The sequence below is a fragment of the Daphnia pulicaria genome, chromosome 1 (assembly GCF_021234035.1).
Source record: "Daphnia pulicaria isolate SC F1-1A chromosome 1, SC_F0-13Bv2, whole genome shotgun sequence".
NCBI lineage: Eukaryota > Metazoa > Arthropoda > Branchiopoda > Diplostraca > Daphniidae > Daphnia > Daphnia pulicaria.
Window position 1 is genome coordinate 1,141,812 of NC_060913.1, and position 16,532 is coordinate 1,158,343.

At 34.5% G+C, this 16,532-nt stretch overlaps 2 protein-coding genes across 2 annotated transcripts; both read right to left on the reverse strand.

Annotated features, from left to right (window-relative positions):
- Positions 1-2,119: 2,119 nt before the first annotated feature.
- LOC124326936 (sodium- and chloride-dependent GABA transporter 1-like) lies at positions 2,120-6,722 on the reverse strand. The gene is made up of 18 exons (XM_046785655.1): positions 5,906-6,722; positions 5,780-5,811; positions 5,621-5,723; positions 5,528-5,547; positions 5,349-5,457; positions 5,152-5,245; positions 5,042-5,079; positions 4,864-4,958; positions 4,676-4,788; positions 4,536-4,609; positions 3,775-3,826; positions 3,648-3,708; positions 3,406-3,561; positions 3,320-3,336; positions 3,112-3,247; positions 2,820-3,023; positions 2,578-2,748; positions 2,120-2,510 (listed from the first exon to the last, which is right to left on the reverse strand). Exons 1-18 carry the CDS (start codon positions 6,594-6,596, stop codon positions 2,346-2,348), a joined length of 2,331 nt encoding a protein of 776 aa, XP_046641611.1. The 5' UTR covers positions 6,597-6,722; the 3' UTR covers positions 2,120-2,345.
- A 3,854-nt stretch (positions 6,723-10,576) lies between these two features.
- On the reverse strand, positions 10,577-16,199 carry LOC124327716 (sodium- and chloride-dependent GABA transporter 1-like). The gene is made up of 22 exons (XM_046786717.1): positions 16,034-16,199; positions 15,775-15,918; positions 14,208-15,719; positions 14,124-14,141; positions 13,993-14,055; positions 13,891-13,923; positions 13,784-13,822; positions 13,689-13,708; positions 13,522-13,630; positions 13,192-13,300; positions 12,981-13,113; positions 12,754-12,866; positions 12,517-12,551; positions 12,353-12,443; positions 12,219-12,279; positions 11,983-12,138; positions 11,856-11,863; positions 11,589-11,733; positions 11,280-11,483; positions 11,097-11,182; positions 10,930-11,014; positions 10,577-10,864 (listed from the first exon to the last, which is right to left on the reverse strand). The coding sequence occupies exons 3-22, from the start codon at positions 14,566-14,568 to the stop codon at positions 10,757-10,759; spliced, it is 1,977 nt and encodes a 658-aa protein (XP_046642673.1). The 5' UTR covers positions 14,569-15,719; positions 15,775-15,918; positions 16,034-16,199; the 3' UTR covers positions 10,577-10,756.
- Between the last annotated feature and the right edge of the window lie 333 nt (positions 16,200-16,532).

The following is a 16,532-nucleotide window of genomic DNA, read 5'->3' on the forward strand; positions in this document are numbered from 1 at the left end:
TTTTTCCATAGTTTACTTTAGTTTTGTATTACTATGTTTAGTTAACTGTAGTATAAATTTCAAAAACTGAAGTTCAAAAAAATGTTTTTTAGTTTTTTATTACTATGTTTAGTTTACTGTAGTATAAATTTTAAAAACTGCAGTTCAGCAAAATTTACTCCAGTTTTTATTACTATGTATAGGTAATACTGCGGTTTAAAAAGTTGTTTGATTTATAAAAATGGTTAAACGAATACGAAATTGTATTTCTGAAATGATAAACAATTATTCAAACTATATTTCCCAAATTTTTCTATTGAAATACATTTAATAAGAATTGTTCACATACACATATGACTTGGCAGTTATAAAATTGACAGTGAAAAAAATTATTCAATAATATACAGCAGAAACACATTTAATCCATTTTTCAAATCTAAAATTTATTGGGACAATGACTAACTCTTTACTCTGGTTGGGAATAATAACACATTTGCACGTAATATCAACGGGCTTAAAAATAACCCGTTCCCGAAATGATTCTGGGACAATAATCTTCATGAAATTAACGAGATTCATGTTTCTGCAAAAACTTTCTTGACAAGATGCATAATTATTAACTTTGAGCTGACGGCCGATTATCAACATTTGATGTGGTTGATCGATTGTTGATGAGTACTGAGATCAACTGTTCATCATACACATCCCGTTAGGAATCATAACACAATTGCAGTTCTCATTTAAGATGACAAATTTTTCAATTATTGCAAAAGAAATTTTCTATTTTTATGACAGAGTTATCACGCTTGAAGTCCGCGGAATACAAAGCACTTGAAAAACATTTCCCATTTACAAGTATTCTACTGTACTCGCACGCAAAGTAACACTTTTATATTCTTCCGTCATACCAATTTTCAACAGCTATAATCTAGCCGGCAGACAATTGTTCATACTTAAATTTCCCAATTGTTTTTTAACTACGTTCGACTCGAGGTTCAACGGTAATTTTAGTTTCCAATCTAGAAACAAAAAAATTTGAAATTCTTTCCTCTGTTGTAAAATTAATATTTTTTGTCGCATATTCTCATAGTAGTTGTCGTGCTGTAAATCTCTGAAACATTTGACCGGCAACACACTTGGAGCCATGAAATTGTGTCCTCATACTACCACCCGCATCTTCATACAGGAACGCTGAGTATGCCCGAGGAGCACCCCAATTGTCCACACCCTCTACTATGTGGTTCAGTAAGTGAATATTATAGAAGACATGCTCAACACCGTATAAATCAGGAATTAGTCCAATAAAAGCTAAAGCAAGGATCCTAGCTAGTTGAAGGTCTTCTTGTGTCATTGACTTTTTTTGCAACAATTGGCAACAGTTCACAACATAAAAACAATGTCGATAATAAACATTTGGAAGTAAGGACTTCAGAATTACTGGTGAAAAGAAAAGGAGAAAATTTCTCAGCTCGCTAGCTTTCCAAGATTTCCCGTATTTTTCATATGATCTATACATTCTTAATATTTCATCCGGTAGTTTAATATCACGCAAGGCTTCGTCGAAGTGTTTACCCATGAAACTATAAGGCTTCCCTGTTGATTCGAGCCATATAGTTAAAAACTGTTTGACAATGCCAAGAAAAACACAGTGCATGATATCGGGTATGGTCCCATTAATGAGATCAAATTCGGGTAAAAGAGACAAAATTGAAAATTCTTTCACTCCATAAATGTGTTTTTCACCGCTATTTATTGCGGCTACTGCATGAAGTACAATATAGTATATTGTATACAATATCTAAAAACTTCCACTCTACAGCTTTAATTGTATCTCCACTTATCGTTACATCTACTTTTGATGTCCTTAGCGTCAATAGGGGAGTTAAAATATTTGTATAAAAAATTAATAGAAATTTCTTTGTATTTTTAATTTTTCATATTCAGGTATCAAAGTAACATATTCTTAAATTTAAGGACAGTTTTGGCTCTTAATATATATGCATATTCCATGCCTATGGGATACCATTATATAGCTACTCGGTATACATGCTATAGCTACACTACAGTAGACACACGAAAAAGCTAAAAAAAAATGATCGCTCAGACAATCAACCTAAATTATATGTACACTCTCAGTATATACTTTTCTTTCTATGTATTTTCATTTTTCAAAATTTATTTGATTTTCCCTTGTATATTATCTTCATTCTCCACCTCATTAAAACACGAAAATAGTCAACAAATCGTCCGTAGTTAACTTGATCCTTTTAAAATCATAACTTATAATTTTCTACTGTATGGTTCCATTATTCTTAGTTCACCGCGATTTTGCAGCAATTTTTCTAGTCCATCATATTTCACCTCTTTTAAGGGTCCACCAAAAGAGTCGTGGATTTACTAACAGGATCTAATTCATTTTTAGCTACTGCTGGAAAGGATTCATGTTCAAATTCACGTTCAACAGGCTGCTTTGAAGCTGATGCTGATTCAATTCGAATCTTGAAAACCGGTGTGACTCCCTTGGTTAAAACCTAAAGGATTATTGGGCATTTTTAAACAACAATATAAAATAAAGGATGGAATTTTTGTAGGACTTACCTCACGCAATGTTCCCGGTGTTGTTAAAATATAGTAAACGATATAAAGCGGTATCCAGAGCATGGATGATAAAGATATACAAATTCCTAAAATTTCGGCCCATTTGGGATACTGATAATCGCTTCCATAGGTGACTGGTGTATATTGCACAATAGAAAATACAAAGATGCCCTAAACAACGTCAATATTATATTACAAATCGTGTCTCCCTTATGATTTACTCCTATGTGAATTAACATTACCAACATGACAGCAGGAGCTAAGAAAACCCAACAGACGTATAAAAACCACGAGGATTTCTTGCCGAGCATTTCCTCGATACAACTGCAAAATCGCTTTCCTCCAAAAATCCAATTAATAGAAATTGTTTGAAAGAATACCAAGAAAAGCATCGACATTCCACTAGCTGAGTAGTAGTCCATGACTTGGAATAGGTACACTCCTCCCTTTATTTGATGAATTATCAATTAAATAAGGATGGCAGCAATGTTAAATATAAATTATTAATAGGCCTATTTGCCTTGACATTTGTACCTCAGTTATCATTGGTAAGGAAAGCAAGAATATGACGATAATGGTAGATACTACAAATAGTCTTCTGTACTTCCTTAACTGATTTGGCCAGTTATCCACAATTCCAGTAACAAAAGCCTCAATCATGCAGAATTCACTAAACAATTGTGGAAAATATATTACGTATCTCTTTATTTTGCGCAATTATAAATTATATCGGTTAACCTACCTATCAATACCTAAAATCTGACAAAAAAGGAAAGGTTGAAAAATTATAATTATAAAACAAGTACATCTAAATAAATAAAGACTTACTGCAAGCATGATGAAAAATAAAATAGCCCATATTGGAGCCCCAGGGAGACGTAGAACCACTTCCGGGTAGGTAATAAATACGAGGCCAGGTCCGGATGAAACAACTGACTCAATTGATGAATTCGTAGCTGAAGCGATGTTTCCCAAAATTGAAAACTATGGCATACTCGTAAAGAGTTACGTAAGTAAGAGAATTTTAATGAACAATAATGTAACTTAAAGTAAATTGGCAGCATGAATACCGTTACGACGCCGGCTATTAAACACGTGAATGTATTTACAATGCACGTAATAATGGCGTCTCTGTTTGAAGGAATTTTTTACATTTAAGTAGTTTTTCATTAGATAATGAGATTTCGTTCTACTAACCTGTAGCAGTTGTGATTAAATTTGTTGTATGAACCCAGTGCTGGCAAAGCACCTTTAATAATACAAATGATCATAATTATTTTTGTAAATTAGGGTACAGTTATTTAAACTTCAGCTTTCTACCAGTTTCACATGCTCTACAGTACCTACCTAAAGTTTATGAACGCGCAAGAGAACCTTAGGGAAAAAAGCGTTTTTCTCGGCGTTCCAAAAATACAGATTTCGTCGGAATGCGACGAATTTTTTTGGACGTAGCCATTATCATTAGAATTAAGCAAATTTTTTAAAATTTTCCATTTACGGGAAGGGTAGGTTTTTGAACGAGCCATAAGTTTGGAAAAGCTCCGTAGATTTAGGGTACTTTGAAGGGTTAAAGCTATAGAATGGGTTAAGCTAGAACGATGCAGAAAATTTAGAAATAAAGAACTTCAAAAGCTCTACTACTTTCTAAATTTTGAGATTTTTTGCATTCAATTAATTGTAGTCAATTGTAAATTGAAAACAGAATTTATTTTTTGCCCGTTCTAGTACATTTCCTCAGCCTCCCATTTCCACCCACGCAGAGTTTGGATAATAATATTTATTTCTATTTTAAACATCAGGGAAAAGCTTTTTCCCTGTTTAACAATGAAAAAGGCGAGTGGGCTGGAAATGGTAGATTAAAACGCCTTTTTCGATAAGGCGTAATAAGTTTTTTTCGCGCGTTTCCAAACTTTAGGTAGGAACTTTTTAAACATCTCTAATTAGGTATAATAAATTACCCGTTCCAATGCTGTAGGCGAAAAAGATTTGAGTAGCGCCGTCTATCCATGGTCCCGATGTAAGCAAAAGATCCCTGAGAAAAACCATTCCAGTTTTTTAACTTATACATATACGTTGCATTCAACTTTTATATTGCTACCATTTGGGAGTAATGTAGTATAAAAGTCCGTCACTGGCCCCATCCAAAGTTACAGCTCTTACGACCAGCACACATAAGATTACGTAAGGAAACAAGGCAGTAAACCAAATAATCTAACCAACGTAAAACGAAGCGTACGCGTTAAAATTCGGAAAAAGTACGAAAGAAAAAATGATCGTTTAACTGACATATCCACTTTGGTTGATTCCTTTCCAAATAATGAAGTAGACAAACATCCAAGAAAGGATGAGAACACCAAACAGCTCCCATCGCATCGCTCCGGCTGTAATTAATATCGAATATATTCTATTGTTATTTATGTATGGTTTTTTTTTAAGCGCCAAGTTCAATTGACATATTTCTAACCATTGTCTATGCCGTCAGTGATTGCCAACACTCGCCGACTAAATAATGATAAAAAAATGTATTTTAATTCTGGTCCCATATAAAAAATATCTCTAGTTACTGTAGGCTACCTCCAAAATTCCTCCACCGCTGAGACTGAGTCGTTGTGCAGGATACTGATATTGGACGTTGGCAAGAAACAATTGAGTGTGTTCCATGAATTCTCTGTATCATTTTATGTTTTACAGCAGTTAATAGTAGACTTTGGTAGGAGTCTCTCGTAGTTTCTCTAATAAAATAAACTTCGTTTACGTATAAGGAAGCTTACCACAAGATTGCCACGGCAGTCCTGGAAGTGCGGTAAAGGAAGCAATCAGATAGAACAACGTCCATGCAATGATGATGGAATAGTAGATATCGATCAAAAATACGACAGTCTTGAAATAGTAATACCATTAGAATAGTTTTACAAATTAAAATTACATTAAAATATTTTATGGTTATTACCATCGTCGCGTACCCAACACCTATATATTTAAAAAATGTCATTTCAATAGGTGTGTAAAAAGAGATTTTCTGTAAGTGAACTTTAGGCAAAACCTTTCATAATGGGTGCTAGTTCAGCTACCAGTGTCATCCCTCCGACTCCTAAATATTGTCCAATTGCAACCTCTTGGTAGAAAATAGGGATTCCACAAAATACCTAAATATAATTAATTGCAAAGAGTTATCTTTTGAAATCGTTTAAATTCAAATTACCATAGCAATGAAATAGGTGACCAAAAAAGTTCCTAAAGATAAAGGGTAGTTAGTGTGGCTATGGAATATCTTTTAGAATAGACTATTTTAGCGGGAAGAAATAATGAAGGTAAAAATGCTTCTTACCGCCACCATTTTTAAAGCAGAGATATGGAAATCTCCAAATGTTTCCCAGTCCAACCGAAACACTGATGCACGAAAAAAGGAAGTCCCATTCATTGCTCCATCCACCTCTTTCTACTTGTTGAGAATTTAAACTTGTTGGTTGGTCATTGTTAGGAGTTTTTCCGTAAATTATTGTTGCGATTTCTACTGGTGATGGTTTAACGGTTAGCGGCGTTAACGCTGTTGATGTTTCATCACTCGATTTATGACCTAAAGAAAGGTTCGCGCACGACGTACTAAATCCTTTATTTTCTACACCAAACTTTGCGTCAATGGACAATTGAACATTTTCTTGATTATTTACCAAGTGAAAAATTTCTACTTTTTGATCAATTGCTGCTTGGGCTTTCACCGGTATCGAAGTAGACTGCTGTGGCGAATCTCCATTTTTCAATTCGGATGTAACTTGTTGCTCATCACCGACTTCGTTTGTTTCGAAAGAATATTTCCCATATCCTACTACATTTGAATCCATAGTATTTTGATCATTTACTTCTTGATCTTCCGCATCGGTACGTAGAATTTCCCCTTGCACTTCAGGATTTTTTAATTCCTCTTTTGTAATGCCTACATTGGTATATTCACGCGGTTCTGTTTCCGTTTCTGGTCGATTCAATTCTTCACACTCTTCATTTTTAGTGTACTCCGCCATTACAATTCCTGATAAAAGCGAAGAGATTTGAAACGAATGAAAAAACAAAGGAAAATGGCTCTAGACTTCCATGAGAGGTGTGTGAAAATTATAGACATCCACTATCGCGCACTGTCAATTTTGATCTGTTATATATATACAAGTTCCGCCACCGCTACTGAGATCACCCACTTCTGCCGTGCAGTTGAATATAAATTTTCAATAGTCATAATATATATCTTTCAGTAATGTGAGTTGGGCACGGAATGAAAGAAGGAAAAAAACTTATTGCATTGATAGAAAGTATCCATACTATTTTTCTGATAGATATGGGTCACTGCACTTATACACGGTACATCAAAACAGATCAGCTATACAATGCTACAATAAATAGATTCGTTGTTCAACAATAGCAATGTATTGTTTCTATTAAAGAATGGATGGGTACAATGAATTGGTTTTGATACCGCTGTTATACGTGATAGAAATAATATACTTGTATGATATCTATTGTAGTTTGATTTGTTTCCGAATGATAAATAGGGCCTATTTTCTAGTCATTCACTATTCAGTCGGGTTATCATTCTGAGAATGATATGGAAGATAATTAAGATACGATAAAGAAGACGATACTTTATTTTGACCAACTTCTTTTTATTTTCCTATCCCATTATTTCCAAGACTTTCAAATGCTTTCAATGTTTTAACACGGTAGGTGAGACCGGGGCTAGATGGGACAGGGGCTAGATGGGACATCACAGTTTTTAGCATGTTCCCGTAATTTCTTGTACATAATTACCATACATGGGGAACTATGTGACGCAAATTGAGAAAAAATTTCAATGACAATTCCTTTGTGAGTTATGAGTAAAAATATTTTTTTTTATTTTTCTAGACATCTCGCAAAATCTTTAAATTAAAATAAGTGCACCTTGCAGATGCAAAATTAAAAAACGAGATAGACCATTTGATGTGATGAGATGTCTGGCAATCGAAATTTATTCTACTTTTTTTGGTACACAGTAGCTAAATTTTTGTTGCTGTTACAGTTACGTTGGAATAACTAAAATTATACAAAAAATCAAGCGGGGAAAATTGGGACATTTCAGTTGGGGCTATTTGGGACACGTTAAGCCAAGCCAAAAAAGGGGGGAGCCTCCTGCAATTGTACGTCCTCTCCCACAAAAAGGTCTTTTTGAAATACTTTTTGGTTTCATTCAAATTTATGCATTTTACTTTTAATTTTACACAATTTGTGCATAACCAATGGATAGGAAATTAAATTGTCTATACAATGACTATCTCAGTTTTTTGTATACCGTACATATACCAGAAGTTTGGAAACGCGCGAGAGAAGCTCGTGTAAAAAGCCGATTTTCACCGCGTTCCCAAAAATCGGGTTTTTGATGGAGGGTATTGAAATTTTTTTTTAAGTAGCTATAAAGTTTGGCTACTTCCTGAATTTTTTCAGACAGTTTTAAAAACGCTGTAGAAGCGTATTAAAAAGTGGCTACTTTGCCGCTCTCTAAATAGGGAAAAATAACTCTACACAGACCATAGAGGCCAAAAAGTGCAAAATAAAGAACTTCGCTAGCTCTATGACATGTGTCATTTTCAATTTTTTCGATAAACATTCAATTTGAAAACGAGATTTGTTATTTTTAAACCTTTTCCCCCTTCTGTCCCTCCCCCCGGTGTTGTCGCGATTTCTCCTTTGTTTAATTTTCGTAGGAAGGGTAAATGTCGCCTGCAAAGGCAAAAATTTCCCTCTTCTGAAAATTAAAGAATTTCGTTTGGTCGATAATTCAGATATTTTTAGTTGAAAACGTCAATTTTGACAAAAATCACATTTTTTGTACTTTAAAAACTTATTAATAATATTTTCAACTTAAGCTACGAATTTGAAATTTTAAATACAAACATTATTAATATAGCCTCGTTGACTACAATGGTTACAAACTACAATGTCCAGTGAAGTCAGAAAACAATAAGTAACTTGCCAGAATGATGACAAATCCCTTAAAAATATTAAACACTAAATTAACCTGTTCTTTCACTTTTTATTATTTAATAGAAAATGAAGCTCCATAAGAGGGCTGTGATAATTTCAGGCATGTTGTCCCTAATCGAGATTTTCGACCTTTTCCAGACCTGGCAACTCAGCATCCTTTCGTAGTCTATAGATAAATCGGCCAACCAACGCATTTTCAATGTGCTTAAACACATTTTAATGATTATATGCTCAAGTGGACTTTTTAAAAATTCAAACGTTTACGCCAGACGAATGCGCCAATATTTTAAAAAAATCACACTAGAAATTTTTTTTATTATTGTTATGAATCGAATAAGCCTAGTTGCGATCAAATCCGTGAGATGGTCGCCACAGGTTTTAGTCGTTTTTACATGGAATCACCCTACTGCAAATATATAAGCCACATATTTTTTTCTTATTAGCAAAAATAATAAAAATAAATAATAAAACTAAATAACTAAATAACAAAAAATAACAAATAATAAATCTGTCAATAGTCAATATATCATTCAATAGAGGGTAATAACGTTCTTTACAACAATTGATTTTTAAAATCATTTTTAGCTGTTAATGTTCTAAGATTTTACATTTTAGGCATTATTTTTAGCCGCTAAACTTTTTTTCTCTGCATGGTTCCCAGTGTTCTGTCGAATAAGGTTTTTCGCTATTTGAGCGTAATCGAATAACGAATAACTTTCATTTATTCGACGAATAACGAATACGAATAAAAATAAGGGTCTTATTCGAATTTTCGAATAGAATAACGAATAACGAATAAGAATAAAATTTCGAATAAATTTTCGAATAAAAGATAAGAAAATTTCGGATTTTAATCAATTAGTAAAAGGTTTTAAGAGAATGGGTAAACGAAATTGATTTATGAAAAAAACAAAATAAAAGTTTTTCGGTCTTGGCTTCCTAGTTCCTACCACATTTAAGATTTAATTGGAAATTGAATTTTTGCAGAACCCAGTTAATGCCCAACATAACGCCTGTGATGACTCACAGCGCCACTTAGTGTAACTTAGGAATTTGCTGCAACACATATTTCGGTGGTTGAACCACCACCCTCTAGGCAATTCTTTTCCCTAGCAATGGGGGTGGAGCTTCAACCCCCTAAAAGTTAACTTCCTCTGTCTCACCGCAGGTGGCGCTGGCGCTAAATGTGCCTTAAACAGTATCCCAAAATGCAAAATTTATTCGAAATTTATTCGATTTATTTATTCGAAAAGTTATTCGCGGACAACGAATAATTTTTTCTAAAATATATCGAATAACGAATACGAATAAATTTATTCTTTATTCCCGAATAAGGAATTTTATTCGAAACGAATTATCCGACAGAACACTGATGGTTCCAAACTCGAAATTTTGTTTTTAACGGCATGTCACATTCGAAGTGGTCCCGATTTTTGCGAGTCTTTCGGCCGCATTCGGCTTTAAATTAATTTTAATCTATGCTGAATCAATAGCGGGATTTTCCCAGATTTTCGGCTAATATTATCGTGTGGTTGTTGTTGCATGGGAGACGAAAAAACTGTCAGAGTTAAATTAAATATGTTACAATATCTTGTGTTTCCCGTCCTGGCCGCCCGACCTTTCTCTAATCCCGAAAATATATAATTGTACGAGATGGGCTTTACTGCTGGAATTGATCCATCATCCGGTCAACAAATATAGGATCTTGTTGAAAAACTCACGACTCACGAGACCACTCGCTCCAAGCAAATCTCTTACACCACTGCTGAGGGAGTCGAAGATCTGTAATAGTGTAACGACGTTTAAGTCGTCGGCTAGCCTATATACACCGGCAAGGCTAGGGGGCGAGGATCTAAATCACCACCCTACATAACAGCGTATAGGTCAATTGGCGTAGGCTCAGAGTTGAAAAAAATATGTTGCCCTTTAAGCTGTAGTCTACCAGTCGCCTTCACATTTTTTCGTAAAAGACCATCTATAACACGCGATGCAATGAGAAGATTCTGTTTATTCAAATGCCGCTTATTCTCTGTTTTACATTTTAAACCGCTAGATACAATTTTGACACGTAATGTTCGTAAAAGTATACAGGTGACTACGATAAGTAGCTACCCTCATCATATTCATTCATGCACTGGGCTGTGTGCTGCTGCAGACTACTTTGACACAATTATAAAATGTTTTCAAGTTCGTTTGCCTCTTTCAAGCCACCAGAAAGCGGTAATGATGGTGCACCCTTTCTCGGCTTGCAAATAGGAGTCATTCCTTTAACCAATACCTATAGGAAGAAAAAAGTGCATTATAGTATTTGTCGGCGAGCGGGAATTCAATTTAAAAAACAACTTCTCTCAAGGTTCCAGGGGTGGTTATAATGTAGTAGGCGGCATAACCAGGAATCCACAACATAGAAGACAAGCTGATGATAATTCTATAAGGGAAATATATATATTATCATTGGTATATTATCAATATATTTATAGGTTATTAGCCTTATTATATTGATAATTTACCCAATCACTTCAGCCCACCATGGATATTGGTAGTTCTCACCATACGTTACTGGGATGTACTGAATTACGTAAAAGAGGAACACGCCCTTTTAAAAATGGAAATGAAAGAAATCATGGAATTTTTTTTTTTGTGTGAATTCTTTTAGAAGTAGGTATTGACATAAAATTTAGAATTGTCTTTACTGCCATGACAAGTGGACCTAAAAAGGACCAACAGATGTAGAAGAACCAAGACGGTCTTTTTCCTGACATTTGTTCGATACAGTCACAGAATCGACTGGTACCAAATATCCATGCAATAGAGATGGTTTGAAAGAAAACCAGAAAAAGCATAGACATTCCGCTGGCAGAGTAGTAATCCATTAGTTGAAATACGTAAACACCACCCTGAAAATTTATTTTTAAAAATAACAACGTTTTATAGTTTACCTTAAGTGACCTTCAGCGAAGGTTGATATTTGAAAAAAAGCGTTAAAAATATTTCTTGGATACCTTAGTTATCATGGGAATATCAAAAAGAAACATAACCAAAACACATAGAAATGTGAAGAATTTTCGGTTTTTCCTCAATTTTTCGGGCCAATTATCGCTAAGACCAGTTACGAAGGATTCCACATTGCAAAATTCAGAATCGATCCTGATGATAACAGAAAATGTCATCAGCAATGATTTGGCAGAATTTTTGCAGTGGCCGTAGTCGAAGGACGAACAGAGAGGAAAATGAGAAGATTTTCTTATTCAAAATATTTTACTAATTACCCGAGCACCTGCAATAGACATGAGAACAACCCATTACAGTTATTTAATCATAATTTGCATTGCAAAGTTTTTAACACGATTTTTAAAATTATTATTATTACATAATAGTGTTAAGCACAGCGCTTACCGCAAGCATGATAAAGAAAAGGACTGCCCAGGCTGGTGCACCTGGAAGACGCAAAACAACTTCCGGATAGGTTATAAAAACAAGACCAGGTCCAGAATTCACCACAGAATCGATGCTAGCATTAGTGGAATGGGCAATTGTTCCAAGAATGGCAAACTTTAGTTATGACCAAAAAGAAATGAAGCATTATTTTCAAGGATTATTTCAGTTCATAACTACATATAACTTGCGAATACCGTAACGACTCCTGCAATCAAACACGTCAAGGTGTTAACTAAGCAAGTTATCATAGCGTCCCTGTAAAAAAAAATAAACATAAACAAAAATATTCAGAGGACAACTTTATTTGGGTTCATTTTATTGTCCTTACCTGAAGCAATTATACTTAAAAGTATTGTATGAGCCTAGAGCGGGCAACGCCCCTGTTCCTATACTGTACGCAAAGAAGATCTGCGTCGTACCTGATAAAAAAATTCAAATTGAAAACGATTTTTAGTACTACTTTGGTATGTAAATCAATCATTTTTCTTGTACCATCAATCCACGGACCAGCAGTCAGCAGAAGGTCCCTGATTAAAGATTTTCATAAATTCAATTTCTCTACATTTTTTTGAACCAATTCCAATGCAAAATTAACGAAAATTAATGATACACAGCATAATGTGCTGTACAAACAGTTCAAGCCGTTTAATAAATTAGCAGCAGCATTTATGTGGGAGGGCTTAAAAACCTAATAACTAGTCGTATTAAATTTGAATGTAATGAGTAAACCATTTTGGAGTAACATAGTAGAGTAATCCTATCTCGGCGCCTTCAAGTGTAACTGCTCGGACAAGGAGAACCAGAAGAATAGCGTAAGGAAATAAGGCAGTAAACCAGACAATCTATATAATAGCACAACATATAAATAGAACAGCGTTATAAGTTAATTGTTCTCACTCAACTCATCAAGGGTATCGATAAAAAAAAATACGAAAAAATTTTAGTTAAAAACTTACGTAACCGCTTTCGTTCAAACCCTTCCAGATGATGAAATAGACAAGAATCCACGCCAATATCAATGTTCCAAAGAGTTCCCAACGAACGGAAGACAAGTTTTCGATGCCATCTGTAATACCTAAAACCCGTTCCCTGTTCACAAGAATAGTACGCAGGATTTTAATAATGGAAACAACGACATTTTAATTTTAATAATCTTGTTATTTTTACGTCCAAAACTCTTCGACTGCCGACACTGAGGAGCTGGATATGCTGGCACCGATAGTTAAATTCGTAATTTCAGTCGGAACATAACAATTGGGTGTGTTCCATGTGTTATCTTTAGAGAGTAAATTCAACAATAAAAGAAAATTGATGAAGCATTGACAATGGCACCACTAACTATGAATGAAATTGCACCATGCGGTCAATATTCGCATGGTCAGAAAGGCAAAATTTCATCAGTTAATCCATTTTTACTTACGTTATTTGCTTGTCGAATTTATCAGTTTCAAAGCAAAAAAAAAAAAATAATAATAAAAAATTAAGTGATATACGTACTACAGCCAGCCCACGGGAGACTTGGTAAAGCTGTAAATGAAGCAATCAAGTAAAATAGGGTCCATGCGATGATTATGGTATAATAAATGTCGATAAGTACGACAACCACCTAAAACATGCTTAGAGCTAAATCATAACGTTACAATCCATTTGGTAAGGAAACCTACCATGGTGGCAAAACCAACTCCTGTTCAATTATAAATTTTTTTGGATTTAAATTTTTGTGAAATGAATAAACCCAAGTATAATAGGATTGTAGTACCTTTCATGATGGGCACTATTTGACCGATAAAGGTCATGCCTATATTATAAGTATATAACTATAAATTTTAATCATCTATTTGAAACAAAAAAATTCAAAATAAATACCCCCAACTCCTAAATATTGACCTAATGCGACCTCTGTAAAAGCGCAAGCAAAATTTGTAACGATATCCCATAAAAAAAATAGTGTGAAGTTCAACGGGATACCTGCATAGAATATCGGAATGCCACAGAACACCATAGCGACAAAATATGCTATCAAAAACGCACCTAAAATTTTTTCATAAATCATAACTTCTTATGTGTCGGAAACGTGGGTAACAGGAAAACGTACGCACCTCCACCATTTTTATAACCTGATGAGAAAATTCAAAACATTTTACTTAATAAAAAAAAACTCTACAAATGAATAGAGATATTACATAGATATGGGAAACGCCAAATATTTCCCAATCCAACCGAAACACTGATGCAGGAAAATAGAAAGTCTAGTTTGTTGCTCCATGCCCCGCGTTCACTTGTTTCATTTTCTTCCTTGACGTCGACATCTTCCTTTGTTTTCTCTTCAGTCAGAGCGATCTGGGATACTGTTTCTTCATCTGGCGATGTCTTTAACATTGTCTCAGGTATCCTCAAATCATCCTCAGGTAAAATTTGGCTGTGCATTCCATTCGGAGCAGAAGCGGTCTCCTGTTTTTTATTTTTCGCTTCATCGGTTTCAACATCTCGATCGCTCAAATTCTCACCTAGCTCAAACGCTTCGTTCACACATTGATTCGACATCGTAAACACCGCTCGGAAAATCAGTTGATGTCTCCGAAAGGAACGTTTTTGGTTTTTAAAAAATCACGACAAGGCTTTTGACATGTGTTTCTGTTGCCCACGCTCTCAGACTGAAAGCGCTTTCGAATGGAAAGAATAAAGCGCAGGCGCAGTCGCTCAATTTTGGTTTGAAATTGGACGGCTTAAAAATTACTCAAACATAGAAAAAGCAAGACAAAAATAAGACAAACGAAACGCAGTACTTGTAGTAGTACATTGTGTCCACAAGTCATGATTGATAATTCGATATTCGAGTCATGATTGATTTTCTAAATCCATTCAGTGAAATTCCAAGCTTCAAGTTGCCTACGGAATAAGGATACGATGTATACGGATTATCAATCAATTTTTCTGCTAGGATGCACATGAAGAATAGCCATTTCTCAGTTCTATGCGTTTACAGTAGCTATAGATGATAATTGTTATGCTCCCAATACCCCTGCTCTTTTTATGGTGTAGAACACATTGTATGTAAAAAGACAAACAAATTGCTTATCACGTAGATCCGATCACATTTCACTGACCCTTTTGAATTATTCATGTCCTGTTGTATACTGAAAGTTTTCTAACTAAGCGGCTAAATCGGGAAATACAAGAATTACTTGCTGACAAGATTACCAAATAAACTTACAAATATACATGTCCGGCCGGACAATATAGTTAAAATTATCGATATCTTTCCATAGAATTTGATCTTTTTGTCATTTGGCAATCATGGTAGCTAAGTTAAGTTTGAAAATAATAAATGAAGAAAAGTTTTTGTCTGTACAATGAGAAACTCCATTATTTTTTATTGAACTTTCTTTTTAAGTGCAGAAGAATGAACAGCTCCAGTAACAAGTTCACTCCTCCTTACTCTACCGTTTCCGTAAATTCCCTGTTTGTTCAAAATCCAGTCACCAGACACTACAACACTGCACATATCTTCATAAGTTATTTTTTCAAAGAACTTGGGCTTTGGCTTCCATATTCTCATTTTTTTGTTGACAGTGTGTTTTTCATTTATCCCAGTTGCAGGAAGGAAATCAAATGAAATTGTGTGATCAACTGCACAAGGCTCAATTATAGGCTGTTTTTCCACTTTCTCATCTACTTCAACAAATGTGTACATTCTAATGAGAAATAAATAAATAAAGTTATACAAGAAGATTGTAAAAATTTATATACTTTGAAATTAGTTCGTCCAGCTTTTGGCTGTAAATTCCATTAGATTCAACAAGACTAGAATCATTTTCCAAATATCCAGGTTTTCTCTTTTCTGTGGTTTTTTTGGCCATGTTTATTTCCCAAGAATGAATTTATTTATGATCACTAAAATGATAAGATATATTTTAACATGAAATTATGAATAAGCTGTCATTGCATTGTGATTTGAAGGCAATTTTTAGAATTCAATTTTCACATTGAAAATGCATTGCCCACTCACCTGGTTCCTGCTTTAATATTTGCCTCTGTAGAAAAAATACTGCAAATAATTAATAATGGTTTCTGATATTAGGGTGGATCGAATCTGGCAGGCCACCAACCACTAACTCCCAAGCAGATAACTTGGCAAAATGGTAAACAAACATATTTGTTTCCAGCATTCCAATGCACCAGAATCCAGAATGCACCATGTCAATCCGGGACATACTTAAAGGCAGAAGCGGAATTGCGGAATTAAAAAATGCGGATTTGGAACTGATTGGCTGTATTTTTACCTTTGTCATGCTTCGTTCCTCCAAGAAGGCTGCTAGGCTACCATTCCGTATTCCGCGATCTAATCTAAGATCTTTTAAAGCAGGTTCAGTTTTTCCAAACCCCACTACTTTATTACCTTGTCAATTATTTTTATTACCTGGCTCATTATTTTTAACTCTAGCGTTCTAGGCCATTAAAGATATCGGAAAATTGTTGAAATGAAAATATAATTGCACGTTCATTAA